The 20,910-nt window shown below is 40.3% G+C and overlaps 1 protein-coding gene across 1 annotated transcript in view; it reads left to right on the top strand.

Annotated features, from left to right (window-relative positions):
• Nucleotides 1–427: 427 nt before the first annotated feature.
• Nucleotides 428–20,910, top strand: part of LYSMD2 (LysM domain containing 2) — a 112,476-nt gene continuing 91,993 nt past the window's right edge. Inside the window, exons 1-2 of the mRNA XM_053717473.1 lie at nucleotides 428–727; nucleotides 6,805–7,145. Coding sequence (XP_053573448.1) covers nucleotides 485–727; nucleotides 6,805–7,145 — 584 coding nt within the window. The 5' untranslated portion in view covers nucleotides 428–484. The remainder of the gene's footprint in view (nucleotides 728–6,804; nucleotides 7,146–20,910) is intronic.

The following is a 20,910-nucleotide window of genomic DNA, read 5'->3' as shown; positions in this document are numbered from 1 at the left end:
AGTTATAGCCAACAGCCACACACAAAAAAGTGCTGCCACCTCTCCACTCTGCTGCCCTAGGCAAGTGCCTTGTTTGCCTGGGCCAAAATACGCCCCTGGTCAATGAGTTTCGGACGCACGTTATTGCAAACAGCACCGTTAGTAATTACGTTTGAGTGGCATAAAAGGAAGGCGATCAGGGACTCATACGTTCATCATTATGTACAAAGTACGAATACATGAGAAAATGAACAAATCGAAAAACTGCTAATCCTAAAATGGTCATATATAAATATATATAACTGGATGTATAAGTGTTAGGAGTATCGGATAAAAGTGTGATATTTGGGCAGGCTCGGTGACGAAACGGGGTGAAGGGAAGACTCCAACACTTGCACTTTCTATTCATTGACCTAGCCTGGCGCCCTCTGTGGGTGTGTGCGGGGGATGCTATTGGGAAATTCGGCTGTGTTCTCTGTAAAGCTGGTCCGTGTGCTCGCAAAAGATGGCTGACCTGTCCCCAGTGCAGCCACCGCTCAGGGATGGGGGCAGCCGGTTCGGATACACCGTATTCCCTGGCGCCGAATCCGAGTCTGAAGCCGAACTGTCCTTGAGCCTGGTTAGCATCAAGACTCGGTCGTACGGCAGCACGGCCACTTTGACGGCTCCATGGGCCGAACGCTATATCGAGCACCAGCTGAACCCCAACGACACTCTGCAAGGCATCGCACTGAAGTACGGAGTGACGGTAAGGATGTAGTAAGGAAAGGCCTTTAATAGTAGTGCGGCCCATGCTGTAACAGTCCCAGGCTCGGGAAGCGCGTGTAGCGCTCATTGATGAGAATGTAGATTGCTCTCATTGTCATAGTGTGATACATTATGGGCATTTACACAGTGGGCGATGAGGTCAGAAAAGGTAATGTAGAGTAATATACCTACAATAAGCTGTGCGAGACGAGACCATCACAATCTCATTGGTGTAATTTCTAGGGGCTGTCTTTGGAGATGTTACACAGGAAAAGTTTGATGTGTATATAATACACTGTTGTTTAAAACTGCAGGGGTTCCTCCTTGTCTGATTAGAGGGTTTTAGCAGATTCTTGTATATTCCTTCAGAATATATTAAATTTCAATATCATATTAGTTTGTTGTTTTTTTTAACTAACATCTATGCACATGCTTTTTTATTTCGGTTAACAAAGCAAAATAAAATATAAATCCAGAGGAATTCATGCATATTGGTCACTTTTTGAAAAGTGTGGAGAAAAAAAGATGTTAATTCAGCTTTATATTTGGCTAGACATTTGGCCAACGGATAACAGTCCGACACACAAGTGACTGTCAAATAACAGTCCGGCCAAATCAATAGATTTATTCAATAGATAGATATATAAATACCGTATATTCTATAGATAGATAATTTCACAGAGAATTATAAGACGTGCGGGCTGGGACCCATAATTAGGTTCCTAGAGGCGGTTGCGGCACCCAAGGCTCTGATTAGAACAGAGCACTCTGGAACGTATCTGCCCTTGGCTGAACTCGGAACATGCTTCGGCATTCTGTCCATCGGGCAAATGTCTGTCGGACAGAATGCTGTCGGCTTTTTGTCAGAGCACCAGTCCACAAGTAGTAAATGCAGTTTTTCACTTATCTTTTTGTAATTCTGATCTTTTTGACGCATTGGATGAATGTAGAAACAATACAAGTACATTTTGTATTAGTTGAAACTGGAGTAAAATTAGCTTAAATGGACGTGAAGCCAAAGCATTTTCTTTTGTGATTCAGACAGAGCATTCAATTAAAAAAAAAGAGAAAAAATCCAATTTACTTCATTATCAATTTTGCTTGATTCCCATTATGTATTCTGTGTTGAGAAAATACCTAGGTAGGTGCCTGGAACACTACACGGCAGGAACTAGTGCTGCCATCTAGTGTTCTTGCCGAACTGCTGCTCCAGACATGTGCATGCCCCTGCTTTTCAACAAAAGATACAAAGAAAGCAAATAAAATTTGATTAGAGAAGTAAATTCGAAAGTTGTTTAAAATTGGATGCTCTATCTGATTCAGGAAATATTTTTTTGGGGTTTTTTATGTCTCTTTAAGTTTATTACAGGCCATTATTTTTTATTTAGTAGCTACAGTGATAAACATTTTTAGATTTATTTGCTCTGTTTAAAACTCATGTTTTAGCTGCTGGAAATCACTGTTATAGCCCAAGATAGCCCTTTATCAACCCTCACAGTTGAGTTGCTATAGTTCTGGTCCCAGCTAAAGTATTAGCTGACTGATATGTGGTGAAATGTTGATGAGTAGGTTCACAAAAAAACATAATAATGTCAGGGCTTGGAAAAAGACATTGAGCCAGGTTGCTATAGTGTTTAGTATTTGTGTTCTGGTGCATAGTTAGGGGTCGAGTTATCAAGCCCTTCGCCTGCCTATGACTGCAGGGTCCCACAAGAGAACCTGTAGTCCATATTTATGAAGCAGCGGTCATCAGACCGCTACTTCCCTAACATTTCGCCACCTCTCAGGTGGCGAGTTTCAATCTTCCCGGTCTTGTCTGACCATGGAGATTGACCGCTTCTGCCCGCACGTAGTTGGCTGTGTGAGGGCAGGGGGCGGGATTGCATGCAAGTGCAAAATAGCGTTCGTGTGCAATGCTGAATTCCGGCAGTGGAATTCAGCCCGCCAGAGAAGAGCTGCGACGGACAGGGGAGCGTATGTGCGCCCCTGTCTGCCACAGCTTGATAAATCGACCCCTTAAAGGACCACTCAATGCAGTATACGTGCATAATAAAAAGACAATACTATAAAACCTACTCTGAATTTCAAATAAGCAGTTGATTTTTTTTTTCTCCTATTTTCCGCCGCCCCCCTGCATCATCTGACAGGCATCGGCCAATCACAGACTAGTATAAGTATACCCTGTGAGCTTTTGTGCCGTGCACGCATACTTTCCTAAGGTTTTAAAATGCACGTATTAACCCATGACATTCCTGAGACTAGTATCATCATAAGGTTATCACCTGCATTGCACAGGGTATTCTAGTGTAATGAGCACACTGCCATTGTCAGCATCTAATATCATTTTGGCTGTAAAAGACAACGACCCATACCAATATATAGTGCTTTGTACCCTTACTATCTTTGTCACCTTTGTTTCCTCTGCGCCACTTGGCAGAGAGATGCTGTTACTGCACTGTCAGAATGGGAGGCAGACATTGAAGAAATTATATATTGGGCTAGATTTATTAAAGCCCAACAGGCTGCAAGTTCTCACAAGAACTTGCTCGCCGTAATTTATCAAGCAGCGGTCACCAGACCATCGCTTCCGTAACCTCTTCGCCACCTCTAGTCAGACCGAGGAGATTGACAGCTCCTGCCCGCGCTTGATTGGCTGTGCGCAGGCAGAGGGCGGGATTGCACTCGAGCGCAAAATTGCGCTCATGTGCAATGGCGAATACCTGCGGGTAATTTCGCCCCGCCACCGGTGAGCTGAGGCGTACAGTGGCCCTGTCCACCTCAGCTTTAATAAATCTAGCCCATTATATGTAACGGAGGAGTTCAAAAAGCTTATCACAAGTATAAAAGGAAGTCTATCATTCTGTAAAAGCAGTAATAAGAAACACTCCCATGCTTAATTTTCGAAAACAGATTGGAAATTCTCTTTACTAATAATTCCCAAAATACAGGATTTTTTTTTTTCTTTTTTCACTGTATTTCAAGAATAGTGGCCAGTGCGAACACCCCACTAAATCAATTTCTTCACACCTGAGGTAGAATTTTTTTTGAAGACCTACTCTGTCATGTTTTATATTTTTGGAAGCAATTTGCCAGGGACTTTCCTCTCTCTCTTATTACTGTTCCTCTTCCTAAGCCTGAAAAAGACCGCACCTCAGTAGTTCTGAATTTGGTTGCTTTAAAGGGACAGTATACACTCATTTTCATATAACTGCATGTAATAGACACTATAAAAAATAAGATGCACAGATACTAATATAAAAATCCAAAACTTACTAAGAATCTCTGTTTAGCTCTGTTGTAAAGGTAGCTGGAAAGCCCACTGCAAGTGGGAAATAAGACACTCCCCCCTCCCCCTTCTTTTGCATATGAAAAGACCATTTACACAAACAGGAGCAAGCTGGAGAAGGTAGCTGACGGTATTCTCATAAAACTTTGGGGCTTGGTTAGGAGTCTGAAATTCAGAGCAATGTTATTTAAAAATAAGCAAAACTATAGATTTAAAAAACTAACAACAACTTTATGGGCTATAATAAATAATCTACTAAACATTTATGCAAAGAAAAAATGAGTGTATAATGTCCCTTTAATAGTGTCTATCCACCTAATAGTTATCACCTCTTAATATTAGTTCACCTATAGGTTATAGCTACCAACAGAAACATATATATAACATATTTTTTTTCTTTCGTGATTCAGGTTAGAGCAGCAATTTTAAGCAACTTTCTAATTTACTCCTATTATCAATTTTTCTTTGTTCTCTTGCTATCTTTATTTGAGAACGAAGGCAGCTAAGCTTTTTTTTTTTATTCAGAACTCTGGACAGCATTTTTTTTATCGGTGGATGAATTTATCCACCAATCAGCAAGGACAACCCAGGTTCTTCAACAAAAATGGTCCGGCATCTAAAATTACATTCTTGCATTTCAAATAAAAATACCAAGAGAATGAAGAAAATGTGATAATAGGAGTAAATTAGAAAGTTGCTTAAAATTTCATGCTCTATCTGATTCGCAAAAGAAAAAATTTGGGTTCAGTGTCCCTTTAAAGAAACATTTTGGTTTTCATATCCCTTTAAGGAATCGGATAGCGCAAGAATTTTAAGCAACTTTTCAGTTTACTTCTATTATCTAATGTTCTTCAGTCTCTTGATATCCTTGTTGAAGGATAGTTAGCTGAATACTGTAATACTTTGGGTGATCTAATGACAAGAGCCATATATGTGCAGCCAATTGCAGCTAGCTCCCAGTAGTGTATTGCTATTCCTGAGCCTACCTAGGTATGCTTTTCAACAAAGGATACCAAGAGAATAAAGCAAATCAGATAATAGAAGTAAATTAGAAAGTTGTTTAAAATTGTGTGATCTATCTGATTCATTAAAGAAATGTGTTGGTGGCCTAGTGGGCACACTCCTTAGCCTCTGATGGGAATGCTGATGAGGTAGCCACAGATGTGTGCTACAAAGGGACGGTGTCAACGTAGCTGGAAGGGTGCTGGATCAGGGAGGTTATTCAAATCCCTCAATCTCAGCTCACTTAGTAGCTACAGACAATCAAAAGCCCTCAATATATATTAGTAGACAACCCAAAGTATTGATCTAGGCCCATTTTGGTATATTTCATGCCACCATTTCACTGCCAAATGCGATCAAATTAAAAAAATCGTTTATTTTTTTCACAATTTTAGGTTTCTCACTGAAATTATTTACAAACAGCTTGTGCAATCATGGCACAAATGGTTGTAAATGCTTCTCTAGGATTCCCTTTGTTCAGAAATAGCAGACATATTTGGCTTTGGCATTGCTTTTTGGTAATTGGAAGGCCGCTAAATGCCGCTAAATGCCGCTGCGCACCACACTTGTATTATTCCCAGCAGTGAAGGGGTTAATTAGGTAGCTTGTAGGGTTAATTTTAGCCTTAGTGTAGAGATCAGCCTCTTACCTGACACATCCCACTTCCTGACCCCTCTCAAATAGCTCTCTTTCCTAATATATATATATATATATATATATATATATATATATATATATATATATATATATATATATATATATATATATATATATATATATATATATATATATATATATATATATATATATATATATATATATATATATATATATATTGCTCAGTGTGCTTAGAGGAATATAGCTACACCTCACTGACAAGGCCCAATGAAGGCCGAAACGATCGTCTGGGGTTGCTGTGTTCCTTGTTCAGAGAGGAATTGCCTGGTATTTCGGCGATGGACTGACCGTAATAGGCGGGATCAGACTGATATACTACAGGAAAGTTCTACTCTGTGAAAAGCATTACTGGGCTAAAAAGCTGCACCCAGGTGGTAAATCGCCATAGAACAGGCTAACAATGTTATTGAGCCAGTTGGTCATTCCTGTGAGTGCACTTCTCTCTGTGTGTGTGTGTGTGTATATATATATATATATATATATATATATATATATATATATATATATATATATATATATATATATATATATATTAATCTGCAGTGTTGGTTCCCCCCCCCCCCCAAACAGCTCTCTAACCCTCCCCCTCTACCTATTTGTCGCAATCTTAGGTACTGGCAGCTGTTAAAATAACTCCTTTTTTCTGTAGTGTAGCTGCCCCCCCCTCAATACCCTACCACCCTCCCAGATCCCACCCACTCTCTATTGTGCCGGGTATTGATTTCAAACAGGACGCTGAAAAATCTGGACTGTGTGTATATATACTTGTAATCTGGCCCTAAATAAGTAATGGGGAGAACACTGCGTGTGTTTTTTACACATTTTTTTTTCTTCTTAAAAGAATATTACAAAAATTACACGCCTTTTGAAAATATTATACGCCTATGTGTATTTTTGTGTTCCAATATTTTTAGCAATTTGGACAGCTTGCCTATAAATTATAGCAAAAATCTTCAGTTCTGTATGAATAGTGTGGTAAAGCAGCCGCACAGATGTATACATGAAGTAAATTATTTTCTTCCTTAACTGTGCACTGTTGTATTACTCTGTATTTCTAATACTTTTGTACATTAAATTGTAATTCACTATTTTTTATTTATTTTCCCTTCCAGATGGAACAAATTAAAAGGGCCAACAAATTGTTTTCTACTGATTGTATTTTTCTGAGGAAATCATTGAATATTCCTGTTATTTCAGAGAAGACTTCCCTGTTTAATGGACTTGGCTTGTTGGACTCTCCAGAAGATTTTTCAGACAGTTGCACTTCTCAGGCAGAGGAACCTGTGGTTGGTCAAGCAGATAGTGTCTCTGCCACATGTTCTCCGGAGACAAACCGGCCATTGGTTAGACCAGATGAAGAACTGTCAGCCAAAGATTTTCTACATAGACTGGACTTGCAGATAAAGATGTCAAAACAAGCAGCCAAGAGACTAAAGGAAGAAGAAGGCCTCAGGTATTGCAACTGTATTGAAGGGTTAGCAAAAGCTTTGCTTAAAGAGTACTGATGGTCCTGAGCAGAAACTGCAGCTGATCCAATCAGCAGTGCTAGTTGCATGAGACAGCTATGTAAGTAGCGCTACTAACTGGATCAGAGACAATGCAATGCTGGTCCTGAGCGGTACTTTAACAGTGTGTTTAGCTCCATTGGGGAAACGGCTTTGCTTTGTCACCAGTGCTAAAATGACAGGCTTTTAACAAATAAGCGCATTTAATTTTATCACTATAATTGCCCTTTAAAGGGACATGAAACTTAAATGTTTACTTTCATGATTTAGAAAGAGCGCATAATTTTAAACCACTTTCCAATTTACTTCTATTATCTAATTGCTTCATTCTCTTGATATCCTTTGTTGAAAAGCAGATGTAAATAGGCTCATTAGCTGCTGATTGGTGGCTGCACATAGATGCCTTGTGTGATTGGCTGACGAATGTACAGTGCTATTTCTTCAACAAAGGATATATGAAGAATGAAGCAGATTAAATAATAGAAGTAAATTGAAATGTTGTTTAAAATTGTATTGTCTATCTAAATCATGAAAGAAAAACTTTGGGTTTCATGTCCCTTTAAATTTGCCATAAATTGGCAGATGTGTTGTGAGAATAGCTAATGCACTGTTGGTGTACATTTTGTAAAGGGTTTTTTCTTTTTATTTGAAACACACCATAACCATTTGAAATCTATGATTCGTTATGTCTACCCACCTGCATAGTTGCATACATATTTATTTCCTCTCTGTGAACAACAGTGTAGGCTGCACACAGAAAAGCGAATGTGTCAGCCTACTCATTCAAAAGGTTAAGCTGTATCTAATATCTTTACAAATTGATATTTTACTCATTTTATACATAAGGGCAAGATGGTACACAATAACAACAAATACATTTTATCTTCTGTTATTCATTTTCTAGGTTTTACTGTCAATTTTACTATAATACTACATTTTGTGTTTTGTGAAGGTGAATTGATGTTAAGTGTGAACACACATATTTTTTTGAAGGAAATAATTACAGTATTTCTATTCTGTAGTTTACCATACTACCAGCAGAAGATCGTTACAGACAGTGACACACACAGTGTCTCCGTCTGTAACGATCTGGCATCATATGGAGGCGGAGCACCGATCGCGCTCTGGCTCCATATGCGGCAGATGTCTGAAGCTTCAGAAGCTCCAGGTCTCAGCTGTTATGTTACAGCTGATAGTTGAAGCTCCTGAAGCTGTCTGTCGCCGCCAGGCAGCTGCGCGCGCATCCAACATTCCTTTGAGGATGCGTGCGCAACTGCTGAGGGTGACGGACATTACAAACACAATTATTATATATTGTTGTTCATTACAGCCAAATAATAACACAAACAATTTTAAAATTCGGGGGATGAAAAAAAATCCAATTTTGTAGCTTAAAGGGACATGCCACCCACATTTTTTCTTTTATGATTTAGAAAGAGAATGTAATTTTAAACATCTTTCTAATTTACTTATATTCTCTAATTAGTTTTATTCTCTTGATATTCTTTGATGAAAAGCATATCTAGATATGCTCACTAGCTGCTGATTGGTTGCTGCACATAGAAGCCTTGCGTGATTGGCTCACCATGTGCATTGCTTTTTCTTCAACTAAGGATATTTAAAAAATGAAGCAAAATAAATAATGGAAGTAAATTGTAACGTTGTTTAAATTTCTAAAGATTTTGGGTTTTGTGGCCCTTTAAATAAAAAAAATATATTTTTATCAATGTAAATTGTTACTTAAAGGGACAGTCTACAATAGAATTCTTATTGTTTTAAAAGATAATCCCTTTATTACCCATTCCCCAGTTTTGCATAACCAACAGTTAAATTAATATACTTTTTACCTTTGTGAATACCTTGTGTCTAAGCATCTTCTGACAGCCCCCTGATCACATGACTTTTTATTTATGATCTATTGACTTTCATTTAGTACTGTGTTGTGCTAACTCTTAAATAACAATGTTATCTATATGGCCCACATGAACTATGTCTCCTGTTGTGAAAAGCAATTGAAAAAAATGTGATAAGAGGCTGTCTGTAGTGGCTTAGAAACAGGCAGAAATTTAGAGGTTTAAATGTTATAAAGTATATTTATCTAACAATATTGGTTGTGCAAAGCTGGGGAACGGGTAATAAAGCTGTTTATCTTTTTAAACAATAACAATTTTAGTGTAGACTGTCCCTTTAAAACACTATTATATACAGTTTAGAATGGCTCAGTTTGGAGTAGTTGTTTTTTTTTTTTTTTTTTGTTTGTTTTTTCCTTCTCTGTACTATTAAGTTAAGTCTATAGAACAAAGATTCTTTCATACCAGTCTTTTTTGTATATAACACTCACCTACGGTCTTGTTACACTGATATATAATAATGCGGAGTATATATACAATAATGAGCTCACATCACTGTATAATCATGTGAGCATGGGTGATGAGTGCATTCTTAAACAAGCCCGAAGGCTGGTCACCATCTCTTCTCATATTGAGGCTCACACAGAGATGCACACAATTCATTTGAGTCACATGTGAGTTGGCTATTCAGTGTGAAAAAAAGTTAAGTGATTTCTGCTCTTTCTGTTGATCTTTACTGTGTATTTGCTTGTCTGTCATGTTGTGTATAAGTGGTATTAATTAATTGCTGTGCTGATTTAAAAGGACAGTCTACTTGAAAATGTTTGTTTAAGAAGATAGATAATCCCTTTATTACCCACTAGGCGATACGTCTGCCCAGAGGGCAATCTATGTTTAAAAATTAAAAGCTATCCAAAATAAAAAATGTAAACCTAAACTATTACCCCTACAAAAATACCCCCCAATCTAATACTAAACTACCAATAGCCCTTTAAAGGGCCTTTTGTAGGGCATTTCCCTAAGTTAAACAGCTCTTTTACCTCTAAAAAATACTAAGTCCCCCTTAACCGTAAAAACCGTAAACACCCACCAAACCCCCCAAAATAAAAAAACCTAAGACTAAAAAAACTAAACTTCCCATTACCCCTAAAGGGGCATTTGTATGGGCATTGCCCTTAAAGAGCATTCAGCTTTTTTACTGCCCTTTTTAAAACTACAATCGACTCTTTTTCAAGCCCAAAATAACCCTAATCTAAAAAAACTACCCCAAAAATTAAAATAAAAAAGCCTAAACCTAAGCCCCAAATAGGTACTCACTGTTCCTTAAGTCCGGCGGAGAAGGTCTTCTTCCAGACGGATCCATCATCTTCTATCTAAATCAGGAGTGAAGGCGGAGCGGAGCTGTGTTCCCGATGCCTGGATCTTCAGCGGTGGTCCTCATAGTTACAAACACTGCTGCTATATGCAAGTTCATGCTCCTAAGCTCCTATCAGCCTAGCTATAAACTGGAAAAAAACAGACGTGACGATCCCCATGGATCATTCATTTGAGCATTTTATCATCTAGGCTTAACAGATAGAGAAGGACATATTTCTTAGGCTGTAGAAATATCCAACAAATAAAACAATTCTCTGTATTAGAGGTGTGAGAGTCCATAATTAATATACTCCTGGCTGTAGGAAGATGCTCACTACTTATGTAAATACAGGCAGACTGGATACGTGAGCACCTTCTTTTTTTTTAATTACCCTGCGTGTTACTTTAAATAAAATTGAATTTTCATGTATTCACTATAAACAAATAATAAAAAAATAAATAGACGGCAGCACTATTTCCTGTCATGTAGTTCTTCAGACCTGTGCTAATAATAATAAAAGTTAATTGGAAACTGTTTAAAAAATTGTATTCTCTATCTGAATCGTAAAAGAAAAAAAATGAGTTTCATGTCCCTTTAAAATCCTAGATCATTTGACTATTGCGCTATTACTTGATCAGGACTAGGGGGTGATCACAATCTTGTACTTGTTTTGGGCAGATAATGATTTCAGTGTGTTTTTTTTTTCCAGCTATCACAAAATGCTTCTGAAAAATATCACTCAAGCAGGAAAAAACACACAAAATCATTATTTGCCTTGTTAAAGGGACAGTCTACTTCAGAATTGTTATTGGTTTAAAAAGATAGGTAATCCCTTTATTACCCTTTCCCCAGTTTTGCATAACCAACATGGTTTTAAATGGTGGAAACTGCTGCACCCAGAGGAAAGAGACTGTGGCCTAGCAGCCAGCAATGTATTGTGCAGCCAGCACCACACAGGCAGCAATGTAGGTGCATGTTTGAGACTCTTCAAACCCACATAAAAGCTGCAGACCGGGAGAGGCCAAACTGCTGAGTACAACTACAGTAGAATGGTCACTACTCACCATGCTATTGTCTTCCTGTGCCTGTCTTCAAAGTCATTCTCTTATTTTAATCCCTTATAAGTATCAGTTAGCGAAGCTCAGCATCATCACACTGGGCACCACCATCTTGGAGCTTTTGTTATTTAACTTTTAAACCGTACATAAAGCTGCACGGTTAAACCGTACATAAACCGTACATAAATGTTACAGTTCTGCTCTCTATTGTGTGAGCTAAACTGAAGTGAAAGATACAGCTGCCAAAATGCAGATCTGTGAAAGTGCACTGCTCCGATCACTGGATACAGCAATACGTGAGCTACAAAATGGCGGCACCCAGTATAAAATACAGAGCTTTACCAGCTGGATTCTGTAATGAGACAAAATAAGAGAACTGCAGGTACCGGAGGGAAAACAATAGCACGGTGAGTAATAAGTATAGGGGCATTTTTTGTAAAACCGATAATGTGAAAAATGGTGCAGATAAACAATGAAAATGGCAGATTGTTCTTACAACAACATTGATAATTGGAAATTAAAATTGTATTCTCTATCTGAATCATAAAAGACCAATTATCTAGGTTGATTTGCTGGCAGCTGAAGGCAGATAAATCCAATGCATCACAGTTAAAGGGACAGAAAACCCAATGTTTTTCTTTCCTGATTCAGATAGAACATAACATTTTAAACAACTTTACAATTTACTTCTTTTATCAAATTTCCTTAGTTTTCTTGTTATCCTTTGTTGAAAAGCAGGATAAATTCAGGAGCGTGCACGTGCTTGCAGCAGTTTTGCAACAATGTTATTTATTAGCAATACACTAGAAGGCAGCACTATTTCCTGTCATGTAGTGCTCCAGACATGTGCATGCTACCTATCTAGATATCTCTTCAACAAAAACAACATAAGAACAATGCAATTTAATTATAGAAGTAAATTGGAAACTTTTTTTTTAAATTGTATTTTCTATCTGAATCATGAAAGAAAAAAAAATGGGTTTCATGTCCCTTTAACTTTGTGCAGAAAAACTACATAAGGAGACTGAGAGCTGAATTTACTAAGAGAGAAAAAGAGAAAGGAAGCATTAATATATATACTTGTAAAAGTACTTCGATTATCAAATTTGCTTCATTCTGGATAGGTAGCGTGCACATGTCTGAAGCATTACATGACAGGAAATAGTGCTGCCGTCTAGTGCGCTCACTAATGTATAACATATAATGCAAAACTGCAGCCATATAGTACTGCAGACACATGCACACATTCCTAAACTGCTTTTCAACAAAGGATAACAAGAAAATGAGAAATAGTTGATAATGGAAGCAAATTGGAAAGTTGTTTAAAATTGTATGCTCTATCTGAATTATGAAAGGGAAAAAAAACTAAATTTATGCTTAACTGATAAATTTATTTCCAGGCATGGAGAGTCCACAAATCATTCCAATTACTAGTGGGATATTCATTCCTGGCCAGCAGGAGGAGGCAAAGAGCACCCCAGTAGAACGGTTAAGTGTCATTTCCCTTACTCATATCCCCCAGTCATTCGGCTGAAGGGAACGGAAAAAGAAGATAACACAAGGGTATAAAGGTGCCTGAAGTTTGTACAAAAAAACTGTCTGAATTTAAACAAGGGTGGGTCGTGGACTCTCCATGCCTGGAAAAAAATATATCAGTTGAGCAAAAATTTTGTTTTCTGTCCTATGGCATGGAGAGTCCACGAATCATTCCAAGTGGAAACCAATACCCAAGCTAGAGGACGCAGAATGAAAGGGAGGGAGAACAAGACAGGCAAACCTAAACCGAAGGCACTACTGCTTGAAGAACTTTTCTCCCAAAAGAAGCCTCAGCCGAGGCAAAAAGATCAAATTTGTAGAACTTGGAAAAGGTATGTATGGAGGACCATGTGCAAATTTGCTCCACCGAACCTTCATTTTTCAAAGCCCAAGAAGATGAGACTGCTCTAGTGGAATGAGCCGTAATTCTCTCAGTAGGCTGCTGTCTCAGAAGCTAAACGGATAACACTTCTCAACCAGAAAGAAAGAGTGGTAGAAGTGGCTTTCTGACCCCTTCGCTTACCAGAGAAAACAACGAACAGGGCAGAAGTCTGTCGAAAAATCTTTAGTTGCTTGGAGGTAAAATTCTAGAGCACGCACAACATCCAAGTTATGCAAAAGATGTTCCTTCTAAGAAGGATTAGGACAAAAAGAAGAAACAACAATTTCCTAATTAATATTGCCATCCGACACTACCTTAGGGAGTAACCCCAGCTTAGTACGGAGGACCGCCTTATCAGCATGAAAAATAAGGTAAGGGGAATCACACTGCAGAGCTGAAAGTTTGGAAACTGCAGAAGAAATAGCAACAAGAAACAAAACCTTCCAAGAAAGTAATTTAATATCAACACAGAATGCATCGGCTAAAATGGAGCCTGCTGCAAAACTTTTAAGAACAAGATTAAGGCTCCAAGGAGGAGCATTAGGTTTAAAAACAGGCATGATTCCACCCACATCCACGACTGCTATCAACCCTGTACAAGAAACTTCTAAAGCAAGACATAGAACACTTACCGACGTACACAGGGGCATGGGGCAGGGAACTAGGGCAAAAATTGACACCAGAAAATTGGAAGAGCATATTCACTAATAATAAAATAGCCTCTATCTCGGCCCAAGTACAGGAAAGTAATCTTAAATTCTTAACCAGATGGTACCTCACGCCAAGCAGATTAAAAAACATATATCCATCCTCATCGGATAGATGCTGGAGGGGCTGCTCAGAAGAAGGCACTATACTACACATATGGTGGGATTGCGCCAGACTCCAACATTACTGGGCAGACGTCATAACATACATCTGTAGGGCCCTGGAAGTAATAGTTCCAAAAGACCCGAAAATAGGAGTATTTTAGGATCTTCCTCGGCTTAAAGATAAGGCAAAACACAAGCTACTGCTAACAATGATCAGTAGTGCTAAATTACTAATACCCAGACATTGGAAATCCACCACGTGCCCCTCACCCAAGGAATGGACAATCCAGGTAGATGCTCTCCTACAGTTAGAACGATATCACTATATTAAGTCTGGAACAGTGGAGATTCATGATTCAATGCTGCACATGTGGAAGCAAAGTTGTAATATCTGATTCCTCTGTCGGCTCGACCACCCGTGTGGGTTGTTGCTCTCCCTGCATCTCCCCCCCCCCCTGCCTTTCCCTTCTCCCCCCTTCCCTGATGGCTCACCTCTCACTCACCTAAACTCCAACCCTATCTACGTTCCTTCCTATCCCCAACACAGACAGCGGCCCGCCCTAATTAGAAGCCTGCGAACCGAGTTACATACCACCCAACCCCACTTTTAACCTGAAATTAAAATGATACAGGATCCTGAAGTGGTCCACACAATGGGGGCTAGAGCCCGAGCTTTAGAACCATGGACAAACAATTACAAATGGCTACATAGAGCAATGTCTTCTAAAATGCAACATGTTATGTTATAGTTACTGTAATTCATACTGTTCTGATGTTAAACTTCTTCTCTTTTCATTTACAATTGTAAATTTGCAAATCTTTCAATAAAGCTTTTTTTTTTTAAAAGAAAAAAAAACAGGCCTGATTCTGACCATGGCTTGAACAAAGGGTTGAACATCTGGCAGATCTGCCAGACGTTTGGCAAAAGAATAGACCGTGCAAAAATCTGACCTTTGAGTACTGACTGACAAACCTTTCTCCAGGCCCTCCTGAAGAAAAGCCAGAATTTGAGGAACCCTTACTCTGTTCCAAGAGAAACCAAAGCCACGTCTATCCAAACACGTTCAATCTCCAAGAAGTTACCTTCAGAGAATCTAGATTTGGATGAAGGAAAGGACCCTGAAGTAGAAGGTCCTTCCTCCGTGAACCAGATCCTTTGAGGCCATGCAGGAGCTATTAGAATCACAGATGCTCTCTCCTGCTTGGTACGAGCAATTACTTGTGGAAGGAGAGCAAACGGATGAAACAGGTATGCTAGATTTACGTTCCAAGGAACCACCAGAGCATCTATCAGAACGGCTTGAGGATCTCTTGACCTTGAACTATATTTTGGAAGTTTGACATTTTGACGAGATGCCATCAGGTCCAACTCCGGATCCACCTCTGGGTGGAGAGCCCACTCTCCGGGATGAAAGGTCTGTCTGCTCAGAAAATCTGCTTCCCAGTTGTCCACCCCTGGAATGTGGATGGCAGATAGATGACAATTGTGAGACTCTGCCCCCTGGAAAATGTGAGTCACCTCCTTCATTTGCTAAGGAACTCCCGAGTTCCTCCCTGGTAGTTGATGATGTAAGCCACCAAGGTGATGTTGTCCGACTGAAATCTGATAAACTGGACCAAGGCTAGTTGAGGCCAAGCTATCAAGGCATTGAAGATTGCTCTCAACTCCAAGATGTTTATTGGAAGAGGAGACTCCCCGGAGTCCATAGGCCCTGTGTATTTTTAAGGAGCCCCAAACTGCTCCCCAGCACAACAGGCTGGCGTCCGTGGTCACAATCACCCAGGAAGGCCTTAGGAAACATGTGCCCCGAGACAGATTGTTCTGTGAGATCCACTACGAGAGAGAGAGACTCTTGTTAGGGGAGTACAGATTTATCCTCTGTGAGAGATCTGAGTGCTCCCTGTTCCATTGACTGAACATGCATAGTTGTAGAGGTCTCAAATGGAACCGAGCAAAAGGGATGGGAGGCAACCATCAGACCAATCACCTCCATGCATTGAGCCACTGATAGACGAATAGCAGACTGGAGAGAAAGGCATGAAGTTTGGATTTTTTGACGACCGTCAGAAAAATCTTCATAGACAGGGAATCTACAATTGTTCCTAAGAAACATACCCTTGTATCTGATACAAGGCAACTCTTTCACAGATTCACTTTCCACCCGTGGGAACGTAGAATAGACAACATCTCTGTATGAGATCTTGCTAGATGAAAAGATGGTGCTTAAACCAAGATGTTGTCCAGATAAGGCGCCACAGCAATGCCATGAGACCTGACCACTGCCAGAAGAGCCCCCAAAACCTTTTGTGAAAATTCTGGGAGCTGTAGCAGGGCAAAAAGGAAGGGCAACAAACTGGAAATGTTTGTCCAGAAAGGAAAACCTCAGATACTGAAAATGATCCCTGTGAATGGGAGCATGAAGATACGCGTCCTTCAGATCTATGGTCGTCATCAACTGACCCACTTGAACCAAAGGAAGAATGGAACAGATGGTCTCCATTTTGAAGGACGGAACCCTGAGGAATTGGTTGAGACACTTTAGGTCCAGTATGGGTTGAAAGAACAACTATCCTCATTAGGAATAGTAGTTCTCTTGGCTAGAGTAGAGATAGCTCCCTCTACCTTGGGCACTGTACGCCATGAGTCGCGTATAGAGTCAGCAACAGGAAACCTTTTTTCTTCTACAAGATACGAGTCCACGGATTTCATCCTTACTTGTGGGATATTAACCTCCTGCTAACAGGAAGTGGCAAAGAGCACCACAGCAGAGCTGTATATATAGCTCCTCCCTTCCCTCCACCCCCAGTCATTCTCTTTGCCTGTGTTAGTAATAGGAAGAGGTAAAATGAGGTGTTAGTTTTAGATACTTCAATCAAGAAGTTTTTTATTTTAAATGGTACCAGTGAGTACTATTTTCCTCAGGGAGATATGGAATGAAGAATATTTCTGTCGTAAGGTTGATGATCTTAGCAGATGTAACTAAGATCCATTTTGGTTCCCACAGAGCTTCTGAAGGTAGTGCAAAAGAAATCTTCAGTGTGGAGAATGGTGTCATTCTACAAGTAGCATTGAGGTATGTTCAGTCTTTTTTATTTCTGAGGAGACTTGTTATATCAGAACTGGCTGACCTTTTTCCCTGCAAGGGAAGGGGTAAGCAGTAGACCTGTATCACTGAGGGTGTTACTGAAAATCCTGTGTTTTATACATATTGCTTTGACATATCTGTATTGGGGCTTGACATTTATATATTAATTAAAGTCAGTAGGGCTGCAATTTCTGGTTAAAAGATTTTAAGTACAGGGGACCACATGGCTTTCTTTTTCAAACCACTTCCCATGCGGTTATACAGACTGTTGAGAAGACGTCCATGATGGGCAGGGCCTATTTCGCACGCTCAGACACGCAGTTTACTAAGAAGGCAGCAGGCATTAGCCCCGGTGGGGCCTAAAGTTGTGTTCTGATCACCGGATTGTTGTTGAGTCATTTTGCAGTACTCTGGGGGCAGGTAGGCGCCACAGCAGAGCTGTGGCGAAGTGCAGGGGTCATTTTTTCTGTTGATATATTTTTTGATTAAAATGTCTTAGAGGGTAAATTCACCTTTTACTTATAGGGTGCAATAATATAATACACATTTTTCTAGAAGTTCAATCAATAAATGAGGTGATTTACGACTATTGTGGCTATTACTAGTCTGTTCAACATGTCTGACATTGAGGAAACTACTTGTTTGTGTTTAGAAGCCATTGTGGAACCCCCTCTTACTTTGTGTACCTCTTGTACTGAAAGGGCCTTACAATGTAGGTAAAGAAAGTGTGCCTAAGGATGATTCTCAGTCTGAAGAGAATCAGGATATGCCATATAATTCTCCCCAAGTGTCACAACCTTTAACTCCCACACAATCGACACCGAGTTCCTCAAATGCGTCTGATTCTTTTACTCTGCAGGATATGGCTGCAGTTATGTCAACTACGCTTACAGAGGTATTATCTAAGTTACCACTGTTACAGGGTAAACGTAGTAGGACATTAATGTGAATACTGAGTCCTCTGATGCTTTGTTGGCTATTTCCGATGTACCCTCACAGGGCTCTGAGTTGGGGGTCAGGGAATTGTTGTCTGAGGGAGAACTTTCAGACCCAGGAAGTATGTTACCTCAGACAGATTCGGACGTCATGTCCTTTAAATTTAAGCTTGAACACCTTCGCCTGTTACTTCGGGAGTTTTTAGCGACTCTGGATGATTGTGACCCTATTGTGATACCATCAGAGAAATTGTGTAAAATGGACAAATATCTATAGGTGCCTACTTACACTGATGTTTTTCCGGTTCCTAAAAGAATTTCAGAAATTATAAAGAAGGAATGGGACAGACTGGGTACACCGTTCTCTCCTCCTAATTTCAAGAAAATGTATCCCATATCAGACACCATTCGGGACTCTTGGCAGTCGGCCCCTAAGGTGGAGGGAGCTATATCTACCCTGGCTAAGCGTACAACTATTCCTATTGAGGACAGTTGTTTATTCATCAGGGTTTCCTTTTACAACCAACAGCTTGCATTGCTCCAGTTACTACTGCAGCAGCTTTTTGGTTTGATGCTCTAGAAGAGTCTCTGAAGGTTGAGACCCCTTTAGAGGACATTTTAGATAGAATTAGGGCTCTCAAGCTAGCTAATTCTTTTATTACAGATGCCGCCTTTCAAATTGCTAAGTTGGCGGCGAAGAATGCAGGATTTGCCATTTTGGTGCGTAGAGCATTATGGTTAAAATCGTGGTCTGCTGATGTGCCATCTAAATCAAAGCTCTTAGCTATTCCTTTCAAGGGAAAGACCCTATTCGGGCCTGAGTTGAAGGAAATCATTTCTGACATTACTGGAGGTAAAGGTCACGCTCTACCTCAGGATACGTCTGTTAAGATGAGGGGTAAACAAAATAATTTTAGTTCCTTTCGAAATTTTATAGGAGTACCCTCTGCTTCCTCTTCCTCCACAAAGCAGGAAGGGAATTTTACTCAGTTTACTCAGGCCAAGTCCGTCTGGAGACCCAACCAGGCTTGGAACAAGGGTAAGCAACCCAAGAAGACCGTTGCTGCTACAAAGACAGCATGAAGGGACGGCCCCAGATCCGGGTCTGGATCTAGTAGGGGGCAGACTTTCTTTCTTTACCCAGGATTGGGTAAGAGATGTTCAGGACCCCTGGGCACTGGAAATCGTGACCAACGGGTATAAATTGGAATTCAAACATTTTCTCCCAAGAGGGAGATTTCTTCTTTCACAATTGTCTGTAAACCAGATAAAAAGAGAGGCGTTCTTAAGTTGTGTAAAGACCTCTCTACTATGGGAGTAATTCGTCCAGTTCCAAGATTAGAACAGGGACAGGGATTTTACTCAAATCTTTTCGTAGTTCCCAAAAAAGAGGGAGCATTCAGACCTATTTTAGACCTCAAGAGTCTAAACAAGTTTCTCAGAGTTCCATCCTTAAAGATGGAGACCATCCGAACAATTTTATCAATGATCCAGGAGGGTCAATATATGACTACCGTGGACTTGAAGGATGCATACCTTCATATTCCTATCCACAAAGATCATCATCAGTTCCTAAGGTTTGCCTTCCTAGACAAACATTTTCAGTTTGTGGCTCTTCCCTTCGGGTTGGCCACAGCACCCAGGATCTTCATGAAGGTTCTAGGGTCCCTTCTGGCGGTTCTCAGGCCGCGGGGCATAGCAGTGGCACCTTATCTGGACGATATTTTGATTCAGGCGTCAACTTATCTGACGAAATCTCATACAGACACAGTGTTGTCCTTCCTGAGAACTCACGGATGGAAGGTGAACCTAGAGAAGAGTTCACTAGTTCCACGGACAAGGGTTCCCTTCTTGGGAACTCTGATAGATTCTGTAGACATGAGAATTTTTCTGACGGAGGTCAGAAAGTCAAAAATTCCAATCCTCGGCCATTAGTGGCTCAGTGTATGGAGGTAATTGGATTAATGGTGGCGGCAATGGACATCATTCAGTTTACTCATTTTCATCTCAGACCACTGCAGCTGTGCATGCTCGGACAGTGGAATGGGGACTATGCAAATTTATCTCCTCCGATAAATCTGGATCAAGAGACCAGAGACTCTCTTCTTTGGTGGTTGTCACCGGATCATCTGTCCCAGGGGACGTGTTTCCGCAGACCCTCGTGGGTGATAGTGACAACGGACGCCAGCCTTCTGGGCTGGGGTGCAGTCTGGAATTCCCTGAAGGCTCAGGGTGTATGGACTCAGGTGGAGTCTCTACTTCCAATCAATATTCTGGAATTGAGAGCAATATTCAATGCGCTTCAGGCATGGCCTCAGTTGGCTTCGGCCAAATTCATCAGATTCCAGTCGGACAACATCACGACTGTGGCTTATATCAATCATCAGGGGGGAACGAGGAGTTCCTTAGCGATGACAGAAGTATCCAAGATATATATATCGATGGGCGGAGGCCCACTCTTGTTATCTGTCAGCAATCTACATCCCAGGAGTAGACAACTGGGAAGCGGATTTTTTAAGCAGACAGGCTTTTCACCCGGGGGAGTGGGAACTCCATCCGGAGGTATTTGCCTCACTGATTCTCCAATGGGGCAGACCGTAATTGGATCTGATGGCATCTCGACAGAATGCCAAGCTTCCAAGATACGGATCTAGGTCGAGGGATCCTCAGGCCGAACTGATGGATGCCTTGACAGTG

Source organism: Bombina bombina, chromosome 6 (genome assembly GCF_027579735.1).
Source record: "Bombina bombina isolate aBomBom1 chromosome 6, aBomBom1.pri, whole genome shotgun sequence".
NCBI lineage: Eukaryota > Metazoa > Chordata > Amphibia > Anura > Bombinatoridae > Bombina > Bombina bombina.
This window is presented reverse-complemented; position numbering and strand designations above follow the sequence as displayed.